We start from the raw sequence: 14,297 nt of genomic DNA, 5'->3' as shown, positions 1-14,297 counted from the left end.
ATGGCTAACATTAGGGAAAGGCAAATGACTAAGTCAATTACAGAAATTTTGTCATTGTGCAAGGAAGCGCAGCACAGGAAACATCCAGGGGTCTCCAGGGATCCTTAAGAGGGGCACAGGGCACGACCAGCCAAATGATGAGTAGCATAATTAAGGGATAAAATGGCTTCATACTAACCATTTTATCTCTATACCCATAGAAAAGACAGAAGTCCTTCACTCATATACAAAGCCATACTGAACAACAAAAATATACTTAAGTGACAACCCTCAGGAGGAAGTTCTGTCAGACGGGGTTCAGATCTGCAGCCCTTGACATGAACGAGTGCGGGCATGCCTGGACCGAGACAACCCTCTACAAGACTAATGCATCCTGATCTGACTCACAAAGTATATAAGACACAGTTAAATGACTATCATATCCTTTCATTTAAACAGTCGCCTCTGCCATTTCAAGGCTAAGTTGCCTTGTAACAATGCATTTTGTGACAACTTTCCAAAAACGTCTTAGTTGACGGATATGTAATAATTAAGCGCATTATATAAAAACATGCTACAACTGTGGTCTTTGCGCCACACCTTATTATTTACTTAAAGCTACATAAAGAAATATTACATGCACTTTGTTGCAGTAAAATGACCGTTGGTTGTGGTTCTTCACAATTTAAAGCCAGCCTGTTGTCATTTCCCGGTTTTAGACTTCTAAATATCTGTATTGGCTCAAAAAAGCTCCTCCTCTGCCCTCCTCCTCACCCTCTCACCACTTCAGCTTCATTAAAACCTTCTCTGAAACTGCACATTCTGCCACAAACACATCCAAATTTCAGATCAGTCACAGGAGTGCCTCTTGCAGCAGTAAGCATTACTGCGACAGAAGAAAGTTCATTCAAAGCAGCTGACCTTGTAGCTGAAAATCTGCAGCTTCAACACATTTTCATATTGGAGGCCAGGGACAAAATAATCCAAGTAATTCAACAAGAGCATGGAGAGAGTAAAATCTATTCCTCTTTTCCATTCCAAAAGGATTTTTTTTTGCATTGTATCATTTTAAAAAACTTAAGTGTGTCATACCCCTTTTGAGGCTGATTCCTAATTTTTAACAGCAATTTACCAACTGCAAGAGACCGGAAACTCTAAGTGGAATCCTCCGGCACTGGCCCACATATCGGCCTGCATTGGGGCACCCCGTTGTGACGAAGCTGGATACGTCTACCTCTAACCCTTCACCGTAACCCCAAACCTTTACCTAACCTTAACCGTAACTCTAACTTTTGGGCCTGAGCTGGTGCGGGTGGAGTTTGCTTGGTGTCTCCCACAAACAGACATGCATCCGGAGGGAGGTTAAGTTCAGGGAAAGTGAAGGAAGTGCACGTGATCAGCGGTTCCCCTGCTCTCTATAGGCAGATCCCAGATTTCATCACTACAAAATGCAGGGAAATTATTATGAATTGTATCCAAAATTTTAAATACAAAATACAGGTGTAATTATTATTGAATGATGTTTTATGTTTTTATAAAGGGCTGAGATGTGTGTGTGTGTGTGTGTGTGTGTGCGTGTAAAGATGGCACAACTGTGGTGACCTAATCTCTGAAAGTCACCTTACTTGGAAACAGCGAAAAAGAAGAGCGCAAAGAGGTCAGCAGGACAATATGATTATCTCAAGCCACAACTAGTGACCATAAAAGTGATATTTTTATTTTTTAAAAAAATGTTTTAAAGGTGATTAACTGAAAAAGACAAAGTAGCTTTGTCTGTCACAATAAGGCATACAAAGATTGTTGCGTTCACTGGGTCATATGAGGTTTGAGTATCCGCTGTCATTCATGGATTGGGTAATCTGATGTTGATAGATGTGTTACCATCAATATTACCAAACCCTTGACTGGCCTACGCCTACATTATCAGGTATCAGGTGGCAGCAATAAGGCTAATGGGACGATTTGGCTCATACACAGGTGGAGTTATTTATGCCAGGGTTATGGAACTGCAACAACATTTTGCACAGCAATGTCTATTGTCTTAAAAAAGACTCTCCATTGGCAAAAAACTAGTGAGAATTCAGCGAAAGGTAAAGACAAAGGCATGCTAAACTCATTGTTCCAGAATGAATGAATGCTACTCCTATAGTAGTAGCACTACTATAAGAACGCATGTATTTTGCTTTTTTTCTGAAATAAAGATGGGAAATTGTTCTGCATGTTTTTCTCAGTGAGTGTGGAATCCAAACCATTCTCATGTTTGTATTTATATCTTGCAAATCTTCATGTACTGAACATGCAAAGACAAGAAAAAATGAGGGTAAAGTTACTACAGCCTGTGATTTCAATTTTCCTGAATTTAAAGAACTACAATATTCATATACTTTCTCTTGATACTTTGCATGTGTGAAAATTTGTGAATTGATGGTAAAACAGCAGAAGCGGATTAATCTCTGTCTCAGTGAATTTGGCTTTATTCAAATTTTGCCCAATAAAATTTACGGTACAAACTTTGTTGGCTGTGTGGAGTCGTGAGCTCATTCTGTCTTAAACAAACCAACACAAATTATTACCAACATCTGCCTAAATTCAACTATACATAGTGCCAGTAAATATAGACACACTTACATCTCCAGGCAATTGCAATCTAAATAACCGGTTCATTGGACTTTGAAGTGCACATAAAGCAGATATGAAGAAAATAAATCATTGCTGGATGGATTTTCAATGCACCGAGGAAATCTTAGCATTTGTCACCAATTTGTTGCTACTTGTTAGTTTCCTTCACTTTGGGTTAGTAAAATATGATTAATACACATTTACTATACTCTTAGGTGTAGTTTATATCAGCAACAAGAAAAACGTGCGTGTGTGTGTGTGTGCGTGTTTGTATGTGTGTGTGTGTGTGTGTGTGTCTGTCTGTATGTGCATGTGTGCAGATAAAAGCGAGACGCCCCCGGCCCGTAAAGCGATCCTGACACCATGAATAATGGAGAGTGCTGTGACAGAGAGGATAAGTTCTCTGTGCAAGGCTCCTTTTTCACAGGGCTTTCTCCCCCGGGTCACGTGAGCGTTGAGATGACAGTAATTTTTCATGAGAGTGTGTGTTGGTTGTATGGCCATACTGCCCAGCTAGGAGAGGTCCAGGCACCCGTAAGCTCCCTGTGGCCTCCGCCTCTCTCTGCACCCACACACCACACACAGCCCACTCTGAACCTCAGCACCTCCCTGCAGCCAAGGGTCAGATGAATTGTCTTACAGCATTAGATACTCAAGGCAGCACTTACGAAACTAAAAGCCAGGGAAGTGTATGAATAAAAGATGTCCGTGAAACAGAAAAAATCCACAGGTTCAGAGGAAACCAAAGAGCTTGATGACGAAGTGGAGGAAACAGAGCCAACTTTGAAGGAGAAGAGCAACCGGGATGCTGCAAACCGAAGGAAGAGTCGGAGGAAACACAAGACCGCAGAGGACTCTGAGGAACAGGTGTCCCTCGAGAGGGAAAGTAAGAGAAAAGATGGTGAAAGCGTAAAGGAGAGAAAAAAGAAAAATAAATCAGATGATGGTACGCAAGAAGGAGCTTTGATTGAAAATGAGGATAACGGGGACGAGCAGAACAATAATGACACCACGACCATTTCCCAGAGGAAAAAATCACAGAAATCCACAGACAGAGAAATGACTGAGGGAGCGATGGAGGAAAAGAAGAAAAAGAAGAAGAAATCCTCCTCAGAGGACCCAGAGGAAGAGGAGGAAATGGAGTCCAAGGATAAGAAAAAGAAGAAGAAGAAGTCCCAGGAGGATGACGAGGAGCAGGAGGAGGAGGAGGACTCCAAGAAAAAGAAGAAGAAGAAGCAAAAGAAGGGAGCGGGAGACAGTGATGACGACAAAAAGAAAAAGGGGAAGAAATCCAAAAGCAAACAGGTGGACTTCGCCGAGATCTTCCAGAACGAGCTGCTGAACTACCGCACAGAGTCGTCCGATGAGTACGATGACGAGTACTACAAAAAGAAAGGTGAGGCCATGCACAAACCACAGCAGCCCATCAGAGAAGCCTCGCACATTGCACTTGGGGTAAGTCTTGAACCTATATGACATGTGCAAATCTTTTGGGGTGCAAACCAGACAAATCTCAGACGCAGGCTCGCACCGGGTCTCGTCGCCCCCGGGCAGCAGCACCCTGCGGCTGGCCTGGGGAATCCCCCCGTGATTGTTCCTGGGTGAAAGCTCAGTTATGTTACACATGAACGGAGGCGAACAGAGACTCGGGGTAGACAGGTGCTGGGTGCAGTCCCAGAGACCGAGAGCAGCACCGGGGCCAGGGGCAGGGCTGGCAGCCAGGGCAGCTGCCGGGGAACAGAGTAGATCAGGGGCCACAAGGTAAACTGAAATGACTTAAAGGACAGGAACAAAATGTTTCAAATGTACAAATTCATATTCATGACAATTTCTGTATGAAATGGGAGTCCACTTGATGTAGGGAAAATCATTGTTGACTGGTCTGCATATGCAACACATGACAGAGGACCGCAAGTAGGCATCATTTCGTTTGAAGGGGCCACAAGCCAGTCGGGTTGAGAAACCACTGAACCGGATGACTAAAAAAAATTAGACTTTAATAGAACTGAAAATAATAGAATAATTTGAATAGTTTCAGTTTTATTGGGTAGTGCATTTCCTAGTTTCTGATTCAGTGTCCCCAGCATTAGATTTACATATACAAAAATATTACAGCGTATGTGATGTACTGTGGATTTGCCCCTGGAAGGGGCAGGGGTCAACTGTATCCACAGGTTTTGGAAAGAGATATTTTAAGATCTTATGTTCGTTTTCCATTTATTCCCACAAAAAACAAACAAACAAACAAACAGTGAAAGTAGTTTCAGCATCCTGTGAAATGACTTCAGTGTTATTCAGACCTTCCACAGTGCCATTCGCCCTTCTTTTTTTTTTTTTTTTTTTTTTTACTACCATTTTTGTGGTACATTGTGTATTACCGCACAACAATATCAACAGTCGAAGTAACTTAGTTGATTTAATGCATGCTCCTGTTTTCTGGTCATTAGGCAGACTGGGTAGGTGATGGTATCATCATTTAGCCTTTGTCTCAGTTACCTCACTGTTTGCCCTGGAGTGGCTAGCTGGCACACGAGCCGCGCTGTGCCCCACTCTCCTGGGTCACTGGTGCTGCTCCAGAAGTCTCTATTTGACCAAGAGGTTTATCAAGGCTCAGTTTTACCAGGCCACTGTCTGTCTGATTTTATCAGGTGTCTCTCCTTCTATTTAATCAGGTTTAATAGGTCCGCTCACTGTTAATTAGGTCTCCGTGTCTCTGTCTGATCTAGTTTTCTCAAACTGCACTTTATCTTTATCTGCCTCTGCTTTCCTACGTTGCCCTCGACATTTCATGGTCATTTGTCTGTGTCTTCTAACTCTGCCGGTACCCTTCTTATACATATGCATGCATGTGTGCCGCTATCAGTAACGATTGCACTTAACCTCTTCTGCCTGCTCCTGTCATTCTGTTACCAGGACTGCCTTGATGGCCTAGTACACTCTTTTTCTCCCGGAGGAGAACGGACTCCCACATCAACCGGAGCATCTCCTTAATCATCTTTAAAATCCGCAGCCATTAAAACAGAGCTTTACAGTATTTAGATTAGAAAATCCCTTTATCCTCAGTTGTTTATCTGTGTTGAAGGTCGCCTCAGGAGAATTGATCTAAAGTCTTACAAAGTGTTTTCTCGCTTGTGCATGCAATATTTACTATGGTGTGGGGGTTATATAACCATGCATGTATGGGTTTACCATAGCCTCTTTGCATGGGTTAGATTCACCTATAGAAACTCAGCTACCACTGTATAACCAAGGTACTGACTCACAGGCAATAGTCAGTGACTTGCGTAAGCTGCTGCTAAAGATTTAATGTTGTAAGTCTAATCGATAGTTAATTATTAATTGGAATTAATTAATTAACTGTAACTGTAACTGTACGGTAAAAGGGGCGTTGAAATGCTTTGCTCATCTAGATGTACCGCCGCTTCAGTTAAATTTTACTCAAGTTGGAGTAACATTACTTGTTTAGAAAACTGATAAGAGCAGCTTAGTAGTATAGTGAGTGCATGTTATGCCACGTGTGAGAATCATTAAAATTTTATATATGTTTTAAAATCCTCTCCAAAAATGAGAGGGTTTCAAATAAGATGATGAGAGATTTTCAAATACAGAGCTGGCACTGAACTCATCACAACAAATTTGAGTATCATCCGTGGAAGGTCAGAATGACATTTTGATGGTAAACAACAGATTTCATCATACTTACTACTTTCATGTCTAAGACGATCTAAAGCAAGTCAAAGCAACATCAAAAACGCCAGTAAAAGTGAAAATGCAGACTTTGAAGAGTACTTTGAAACACAGGATTACTATCAATGTGCACACATACAAAAATTAAAGCACTTTAGTTAGATTTTAGTAAGTTACTTTCCACATATGGTGTAATTTTATGCTGTGGACACAATACCTGAACACAGTAAGGAATTCATTCAAGTACAAAGATAGGAAGATATGTGTGCAAGTGACCTGCTGCTGGGAGAGTTAGAGCTCAGAGCCTGGAAAATGACACCAGGTAACATTTGTTAAAGCATAATGGAATTATTTAGCCCCAAAACTGACAAATGACAAGATGAAACTTCATACTGTGCTTAATCTCTCACACACATTTACACATTCTCGATTGTACACATGTATGTAAGCGCACAGCATCGACTAATCGAGCCCGTATTCAGGGACCCCACGTGTGTGTCCCTCACCGCTACACCGACACATAACATGATGCAAACACAGGCAGATGTGCAGACTGCTGCGTTTTCATGCCACTCCTCTCCATGTCAGATTATCGTGGCGGTCAGACGGAGAGACACAAATACATTTCTGAAATGTGAGAGAGGCTTGGCTGATGTGACACCAGGCATGGATTCACTGCAGATTCGCCGCATCGAGTTCCCTGGCACACATGTATGGAAGGAAACATAATGCTGCCTAATTGCACCGATGCCAGCACAATGTTTTTTAGATCACTGGACACTGTCTGTGAATATCACCGAGTTTGTGTTTTGTTTCTCTCCAGAATATTATTTCTAAGTGCCTGTTGTTCATAGTTTCCCCTCGTCTCCTCTCATAGTGGGATTGCTTTGCACAGCTGGCACTCATTTTCATCTTTGTTTCTCTGTGTCTGTTTGTCATTTGTCTCTTTGTCTCTCTGTCTTCATCTCTCTCAGTGTATGAGGTGGTCACTGTCACTAGCGATGTCAAGGGAGCAGGCACAGATGCTAACGTGTTTGTTTCCCTGTTTGGAGACTTTGGCGTCACTCCCAAGATGCAGTTGGGCAGCAAGTGAGTTTAAAAGCTTCTTTAACATGGAATTAGTAAATGTTTTAAAGAATATGCTGTTTTAAGACCTACAGTGATTCAGCCAGGTCTGTAAAAAAATAAGATTTCAATGACTCACTCTGATTTTTTGGACATATACTATGTATTGGTTAAACTAACTTAAACTATGAATCAGTCAGATTTCATTACATAGGAAATAACATGTTTAGTTAGGGAAGCAAGTTCAAGGCAATAACAACCCTCTCTCCATATCAGTTATTAACCATTAATCTTTTCTATTCTTCTCTGATCCTTCAGCACAGACAAGAGGTATTTTCTGATCATTCTCCTAAAGGATGTTTATGACTCTGTCCCTGTGTTTGGGTTGTACTCTACATTTGGTACTGTATGAGAGAGAATTCCTGTTAAACACTGACCTAAAAAAAGAGTCAGAGAAAACTGTGTCATGTCCTCAGAAATGCAACCTGTGAATTATGAAGAAATCCAACTGCCAACTAATAATCTCTTCAATCAATTTTTATATAATCTACATCACAACTTCTGGATTCTTTAAAACTCCGGTGAAGACGAGCATGTTTATACAGGATGTAAGACTGAGGTGCAGGAATCTCTTCTCGATACAGTCGTGTAAAGAATCGGACACAGAATATCTGGAGTAAGGAGGAACTAAGTGACATGGCCGGTCTTCTTTTCCATTCAAAGACAAATGAAAGAAGACCACGATGTCATTTCTGTCGATGATCAAATGACTCTCTCGGGATCTTATCAGGACAGCAGCAGGGTCCCCTTATCTATGCACACGCTAATTGGCAGATAGGGTTACCTGTGCAGTGTATAAGTGCACACTTATTGTGACCCACAATGAACCATGTCACCCATACCTCGTGGTGGTCTCGTTCATCGCTTCAACATGCCACCGTGTATTCAATGTATTTGCTGTGTGACCATAATGTTATACAGCTTATGAAATACAGTGTAGGCATGTTGATGTGTCACTGTAACTCCCAACACACTGAGCAGCAGCAGCATCACCAAGGAGTTTCACCTTACTCCGATATATATTAGGTCCTGCCTGTATTGTGGAATGATCAGAGAAATGTTAACATCATAATACAGGTAAGTGAGGGTTGCTATAAGGCTCCTCGCATTTTTGCCAGGTGGAGCAATCGGGACAGATTAAAAATGCAACTCTTTGGATATCCAATGTAATTAACCACAAATTCAAATTGCATGAATTCCAAAGTTTGCATGGGGTTTGGTTTCTCTTGATAAGTGTCTCCTCGTCATTCTCTCAGTGGTTATTTTATCTGCAGGCAGAGAATGAGGGCATGCATTCATGTGTGCTGGACAGTCTTTCACTCTTGGCAACTTTATTTTATATGCTCATTGCACCTTAATTAGGCGTGCTGCCTGGGCATTGTCAGCAGATTGAATATTGGCCATTATTGCAGGCAGGGGAGAATAGATTGAGATGTGGGTCAGAGACAAAGGCAGGTATTCTCTATTGATGGAAAGGAGGGTGTCTGATTCGCTGTGGCTGGCAGAGGAGGCCGGCTTCCACACTGACCCAGTATGTCTCTGTGAGGGGTAGAAGAACATGAGGAGAAGGAGCATTGAAGTGGCCAGGCCCCAGAAGGTTCCAGTTTCACATTATAGGCCATGAGACCACCAAGGTCTGTAAGCCGGATCAGTCAGGAGATGCAATTTACTGCTTTAGAGTTGAGTTCCTGCTCTGTTTGTTGCCTTTATCAGCACTGTATCTCTTTACCCATCACAATCTCGCTGTCTGTCTCGTAAACAATCGCTGTCTCCTTCCCTCTCAAGCACGCACGCACGCACTCGCAAGTCATTTTCCTTCCCGTTTCTGACATGGTCTGTGTTTCCTCAAATTACAGAACCCGGACAGCATTTGCGAGGAGTAAGACCGATGTTTTCCGTATCAAAACATACAACGTGGGACCCTTGAAGAAGCTAAGGTAGTGTATGATGAACGCATGAAAAAACATAGATCATGTAAAATTTCAGAGTGCTTTTTTGATCCCACATACCATAAACCTTAGCCTGTATATAAACACTGAAATCATTTGCTTCATTCTTGACAATTTATATTCCTTTAAATATCCCAGTGCAGTAAACTGAATGCCATCTCAGACATCTCAGATCTACTAAGCAGATACTTAAGTATGATAACCTCCAAATATGGTGACAGCCAGGATGCAACATGTTACTCAACCGGTATAATTCACTCTGCAAAGCCAGAAAGAGAAAGAAAGAGATCTTTGTGTGCAATATCTAACACTCATTAAGAACATAACCTAACCTTCCAAAATGTTTTTAAACTGTGGCTGCATGTTACATGTTATGCAATGTACACACAGAAGAACAACTCTGCTTCACACATCCTAAAAAAGAAACGGCCAGAACTTAAGATAAGCTAATAAGATAATAATAAAGAGAACAATAGCCAACCTCATTTGCATGACAAGTATCGGTATCTCTGGACCATAATGACTGCAGGCAAATACTGGTGCAATCTTGTTTCAACACAGCTGTTGTAGTGCTGTTCGCTGCTACAGAAATGAACTCAGTGCTGCAGCACAACGGGTAGGCGTGCGTGTGGTGTGAAAAGCTCTTCTACAATGGCCTGCTGCATGGATTCACATTACACCGTGACCTTTGAATCCCCAGAATCGAGCAGGACAGCACGGGGATGAACCCCAGCTGGTTCTTGGACAGAGTGGAAGTGACCGACATGCACCGGCCCCACCAGCGCTTCTTTTTTTCCTGCAACAGCTGGCTGAGTCAGGAGGAGGGTGACAAGCAGTCTGTCCGGGACCTGCTGAGCACCCCCAGTCTCATGGACGTCCAAAGATGTGGGTTACCCTGGGACAAGCAGAACACAAAACTCACATAGTTCAAAGAGGACAAAAGAAAATAATGACTGAATAGCGCTGCGCATGCCAGAATAAATTCCCAACAGCTCGTCCACAGAGTCCCATAACTCAGATCTTCCTAATGTTTGGTGTTTGAAACAAGTTCCATAGGAGTGAAATGCTCTGAATATTTAACCTGGGCTACAGAACACCATCTAGCGATAGCAAAAAAGTCTGTTTGTTAATGATTATAGAGTACAGTTAATTACATAACTTGTCCAGGCAGTAAATTGGCTTTGCCTCTGTGAAAAGATAATGGCAGCTGTCATTAGCAATGCTGTTTACTGCTGGCTTTCTTGGCATGCTGCATGTGGAAATAAATCATCCTCATTTTGTTGTTTTCTCCTGTGTGTTTTTCAGTGAATAAATACATAGTGAGTGTGTTCACTGCGGATGTGAAGGGCAGTGGGACGGATGCTGACGTCTACCTGACTATCTTTGGAGAGAACGGCGACACAGGTGACATTGTTTTACAGCTTAACTGTTTTATTTAGCCAGCACTGAGCTATGAGTTTTAATCTATTCATTAATAACTGTAGCACACATGTAGGTCACTCTCATTGTGAATTCACTGTGTTTTATCCCTGCACCATAACGCCTTATGCTCTATGAAAGGAGAGAGAAAACTGGCCAGTGACAAAGACAACTTTGAGCGCGCAATGGAGGACAAATTTACATTAGATGCGCCCAATCTGGGAAAGCTGAAGAAAATCACCATTGGCCACAACAACCGAGGTTCCTCAGCTGGGTGGTGTCTGGATAAGGTATGCTCCAATATGCTTTAAAGGACCATGCCAGTGAATCTGCATGTTTAGCAAAATATCAGCAACATGGATATACTTCACATTTCTGCTGATCTTTTCCCAAAGCAAGCGGTTGCATTTTTAGAAAGCTGATATCACTTTTCCTCCCTTTTATCCAGCCATTGGTTTCGATTCATCCCGCTACGATATGAAAATGAATATTCAGAGACTTCAAATAAAGTCCTCCACATCCGTTTTCCTTAAAGCAGAAGCACTGTTTTGTTTTGATGAAATGTGATGGAGTGATATGGTCTCTTCGAAGGCAAATAGTCCCAAGAGAAATGTTTCAACCAAAAATTCAAATGTGAAAACTGACAGATCTTCTTGCAGTGTAAAATGTGCAGAAACTGCTGTACAGGGGCCAAACATTCAAAACCACTGCTATCGTTCTTTAATATGGTGCATGTTATGTTCCTGTCTTGATAGTTGTTACTGAGAAAAAGGGAGATACTTGTGTGCACATATAACTTCACTTGAGTTCAGGTTCACTGAAAATAAAGCCCAGAATAAGTTGAGCTCCTTTTTTACAGGTGGTGATCGATGACCTGGGGAATAAGGAGGTGTATGAGTTCCCAGCCTATCGCTGGTTTAACTTGGATGACGGTGATGGCAAAATACAGCAAGATGTGATGGTGGGAGCAGTGCAACCTATGGGTGAACACAATACACACTTCACTACCAATACAGATATTCGATGATCACATATCATTGATATACTGCCCCAACATGAAGAATTATTAATTTATGCATGCTCCCATAGGTATGATTATGCTTCATTCCATTACAATTCAATGAGAGTAGGGATTTATCACCTATATTTCTTTATTTCCATAGCAATCGTGTACAATGTCCAAGTGATGACCGGCAATATTAGGGGTGCGGGCACCAACTCTAAGATACACATAGTAATGCACAGCGCCAAGGGCTTGAAAAACAGCGGGAAGATCTTCCTGGAAGGCGGCACTTTTGAGCGTGCAAACATCGATATCTTCAACGTGGAGATCTGTGAACTGCTCAGCCCCCTCAGCAGGGTCACCATTGGGCACGACAATGGGGCCGTTGGCGCCGGATGGTACTGTGAGAAGGTATTACCCTTTTGATCTGCGTTACGGAGTGGTTTTTGAAAGTGTCGCTGCATCTTAAGCACACACACCTCCCTTCCAGGTGACTGTGTACTGCCCATTCACGGGCATCGAGCAGACGTTTCCATGCGGGAAGTGGCTGGATGAGGACGAGGGGGACGGACTGATAGAGAGGGAGCTGTTTGAGATGATTTCTCTACGGCAGGAGAAACATAAGAGTAGGTAGCCTTGTTCAAACTAACATTCAACAAACAGTATATCACTCAAAAAAACAATACAATACAGCAGGTTATTAAATTACATTGGCATCTCTTGGGTTTATACCAGCGCCTCAACACTCAGTGATTCCATCAGTGGCTACAGAAGAAACTGAGCCTTGGGTTGCAGTGTTTGTTGAGTGTGTTTGTGTTTGTAGGGGCAAATAAACAGCTGACACTTTTCTTACAAATTTACACTTTACTTTGAGGCAGTAAATGCAGCGCATAAGTTGTTAAGAAATAGTATTATTCAATGGCTGATAAGTCACTTAACCTGAGGCTTTCAAAGACATGCAATAACGGATTAATAATATTTGTAAGGAATTGTTACACTTGAGAGAGTTATCTTTCATCTTCTTTTATAATTCATCAAAAAAAAAAATGTCTTTGTAACCTGCTTACACTTTGACATTGGCATTATAAATATGACTTATGTTTTCAGTCAATCACTTAACATGCATGATCATAAACACTTTGTAACCTTGGTATTGTAAGGTTCCATCTGACATTTTTGTCAGATTGTGTTATTCACATATTCTTATTTTGTGACAACTTCTTAACACTATGTGAGGTGTTATTTTAAGTTTTATACATTTTTGGAGTTTTTATTAAGAGAGAATTGTCCTACGTATCAGTTTTGCTATGTGGGATGTGAAAACTTTGAGGCTCAGTATCTCAGAACCTCTCAGAATGCAGACAGTTTATAATGAGGTCTGCTGGGCACTGTGTCTGAAGACTAATAAAGATTAGACCTATCAGAATATAGGTATAGTTAGAGAACACAGCATTTAAAAGACATGTGAAACAGAGACTCAGACAGCTCAGTGTCAAATCGACCTTTTTATCTTCACTCCAGAGATCCCATGGTCTCTGTGGGTTTGGACATCAGAAGTGAAGGGGGCAGGAACAGACGCCCAGGTGTTCCTGCAGATCTACGGGGAGAAGGGCAAATCTGACGAGATAAAAATGGACAGCAAATCAGACAGTTTTGAACAGGGCCAGCTTGACAAATTCATGGTAAGTGCTGGATCAGGTACTGAACTGAATGCATTTACCCATATGGTCGCTCTCACACTTACATAAGTTACAGTCAATGATACTTTATCTGTTTCTGTGTGCGAGGAAACATTTTTCCCCATGTGTTTAATGTGATTTTTCATTTTTGGATTCATTGTAGATTGAATTGCCGGACCTAGGAAAACTGCGGAAAGTGCGTGTTTGGCACGAGAAGAGACATCCATTTTCTGGCTGGCATTTAGGGAGGGTGAGATCCTTTGCTCTGTTTGATCTATCAGTGTAATCCCTTAATTCTGTTGTGCTGAACAGTTTATCCCTCTGATAACTTGAAGATACTGAATTAGGCTCTAATCTTGCAATCAATCTCAGTGTCTCAGGTTGCAGTGGTAACAGCCTTTCCTCAATGGTCAGCTTCCACAGAATCCTGTTACCAACCTAGTATTTCCACACAGCCTTTGTGCATCTCTGTATACGGCTTTGGCTCTGAGCGTGATTTGCTATTTAACCCAAACAAAAGTCATTTTGGTGTTTCACAGTATCAGTCAAAACCAGATGTTAACGTCATTGCTGTATATCAGTCTTATACACTCTTTATGTTATCGCCAGCCTCATAGCTAGATCATATAGAAGACAAATGGAAATGAAGAAATGATGCTTGATGGGTGGGACTTTCTCCAGGTGACTTTGATGAACTCACTGACAAAGGAGAAGTATTCCTTCGCATGTGGCCGATGGCTGGACATCAATGAAGATGACCAAGAGATCGTCAGAGAGTTGCCAGCTACTGGGGCGCTCGTCAGTGAGCCACTGCCCTGTAAGACCCATGCAGGCCTG

The 14,297-nt window shown here is 41.9% G+C and overlaps 1 protein-coding gene across 1 annotated transcript in view; it reads left to right on the top strand.

The window, feature by feature from the left end:
- Window positions 1-3,300: 3,300 nt before the first annotated feature.
- loxhd1a (lipoxygenase homology PLAT domains 1a) overlaps window positions 3,301-14,297 on the top strand; it is a 34,616-nt gene continuing 23,619 nt past the window's right edge. Inside the window, exons 1-13 of the mRNA XM_030065869.1 lie at window positions 3,301-3,507; window positions 3,874-3,994; window positions 7,260-7,374; window positions 9,267-9,347; window positions 10,060-10,244; window positions 10,665-10,763; window positions 10,920-11,068; window positions 11,638-11,761; window positions 11,942-12,192; window positions 12,272-12,407; window positions 13,303-13,463; window positions 13,624-13,710; window positions 14,142-14,277. Coding sequence (XP_029921729.1) covers window positions 3,301-3,507; window positions 3,874-3,994; window positions 7,260-7,374; window positions 9,267-9,347; window positions 10,060-10,244; window positions 10,665-10,763; window positions 10,920-11,068; window positions 11,638-11,761; window positions 11,942-12,192; window positions 12,272-12,407; window positions 13,303-13,463; window positions 13,624-13,710; window positions 14,142-14,277 — 1,852 coding nt within the window. The remainder of the gene's footprint in view (window positions 3,508-3,873; window positions 3,995-7,259; window positions 7,375-9,266; window positions 9,348-10,059; window positions 10,245-10,664; window positions 10,764-10,919; window positions 11,069-11,637; window positions 11,762-11,941; window positions 12,193-12,271; window positions 12,408-13,302; window positions 13,464-13,623; window positions 13,711-14,141; window positions 14,278-14,297) is intronic.

Source organism: Myripristis murdjan, chromosome 12, assembly GCF_902150065.1.
Source record: "Myripristis murdjan chromosome 12, fMyrMur1.1, whole genome shotgun sequence".
Lineage (NCBI taxonomy): Eukaryota > Metazoa > Chordata > Actinopteri > Holocentriformes > Holocentridae > Myripristis > Myripristis murdjan.
This window is presented reverse-complemented; position numbering and strand designations above follow the sequence as displayed.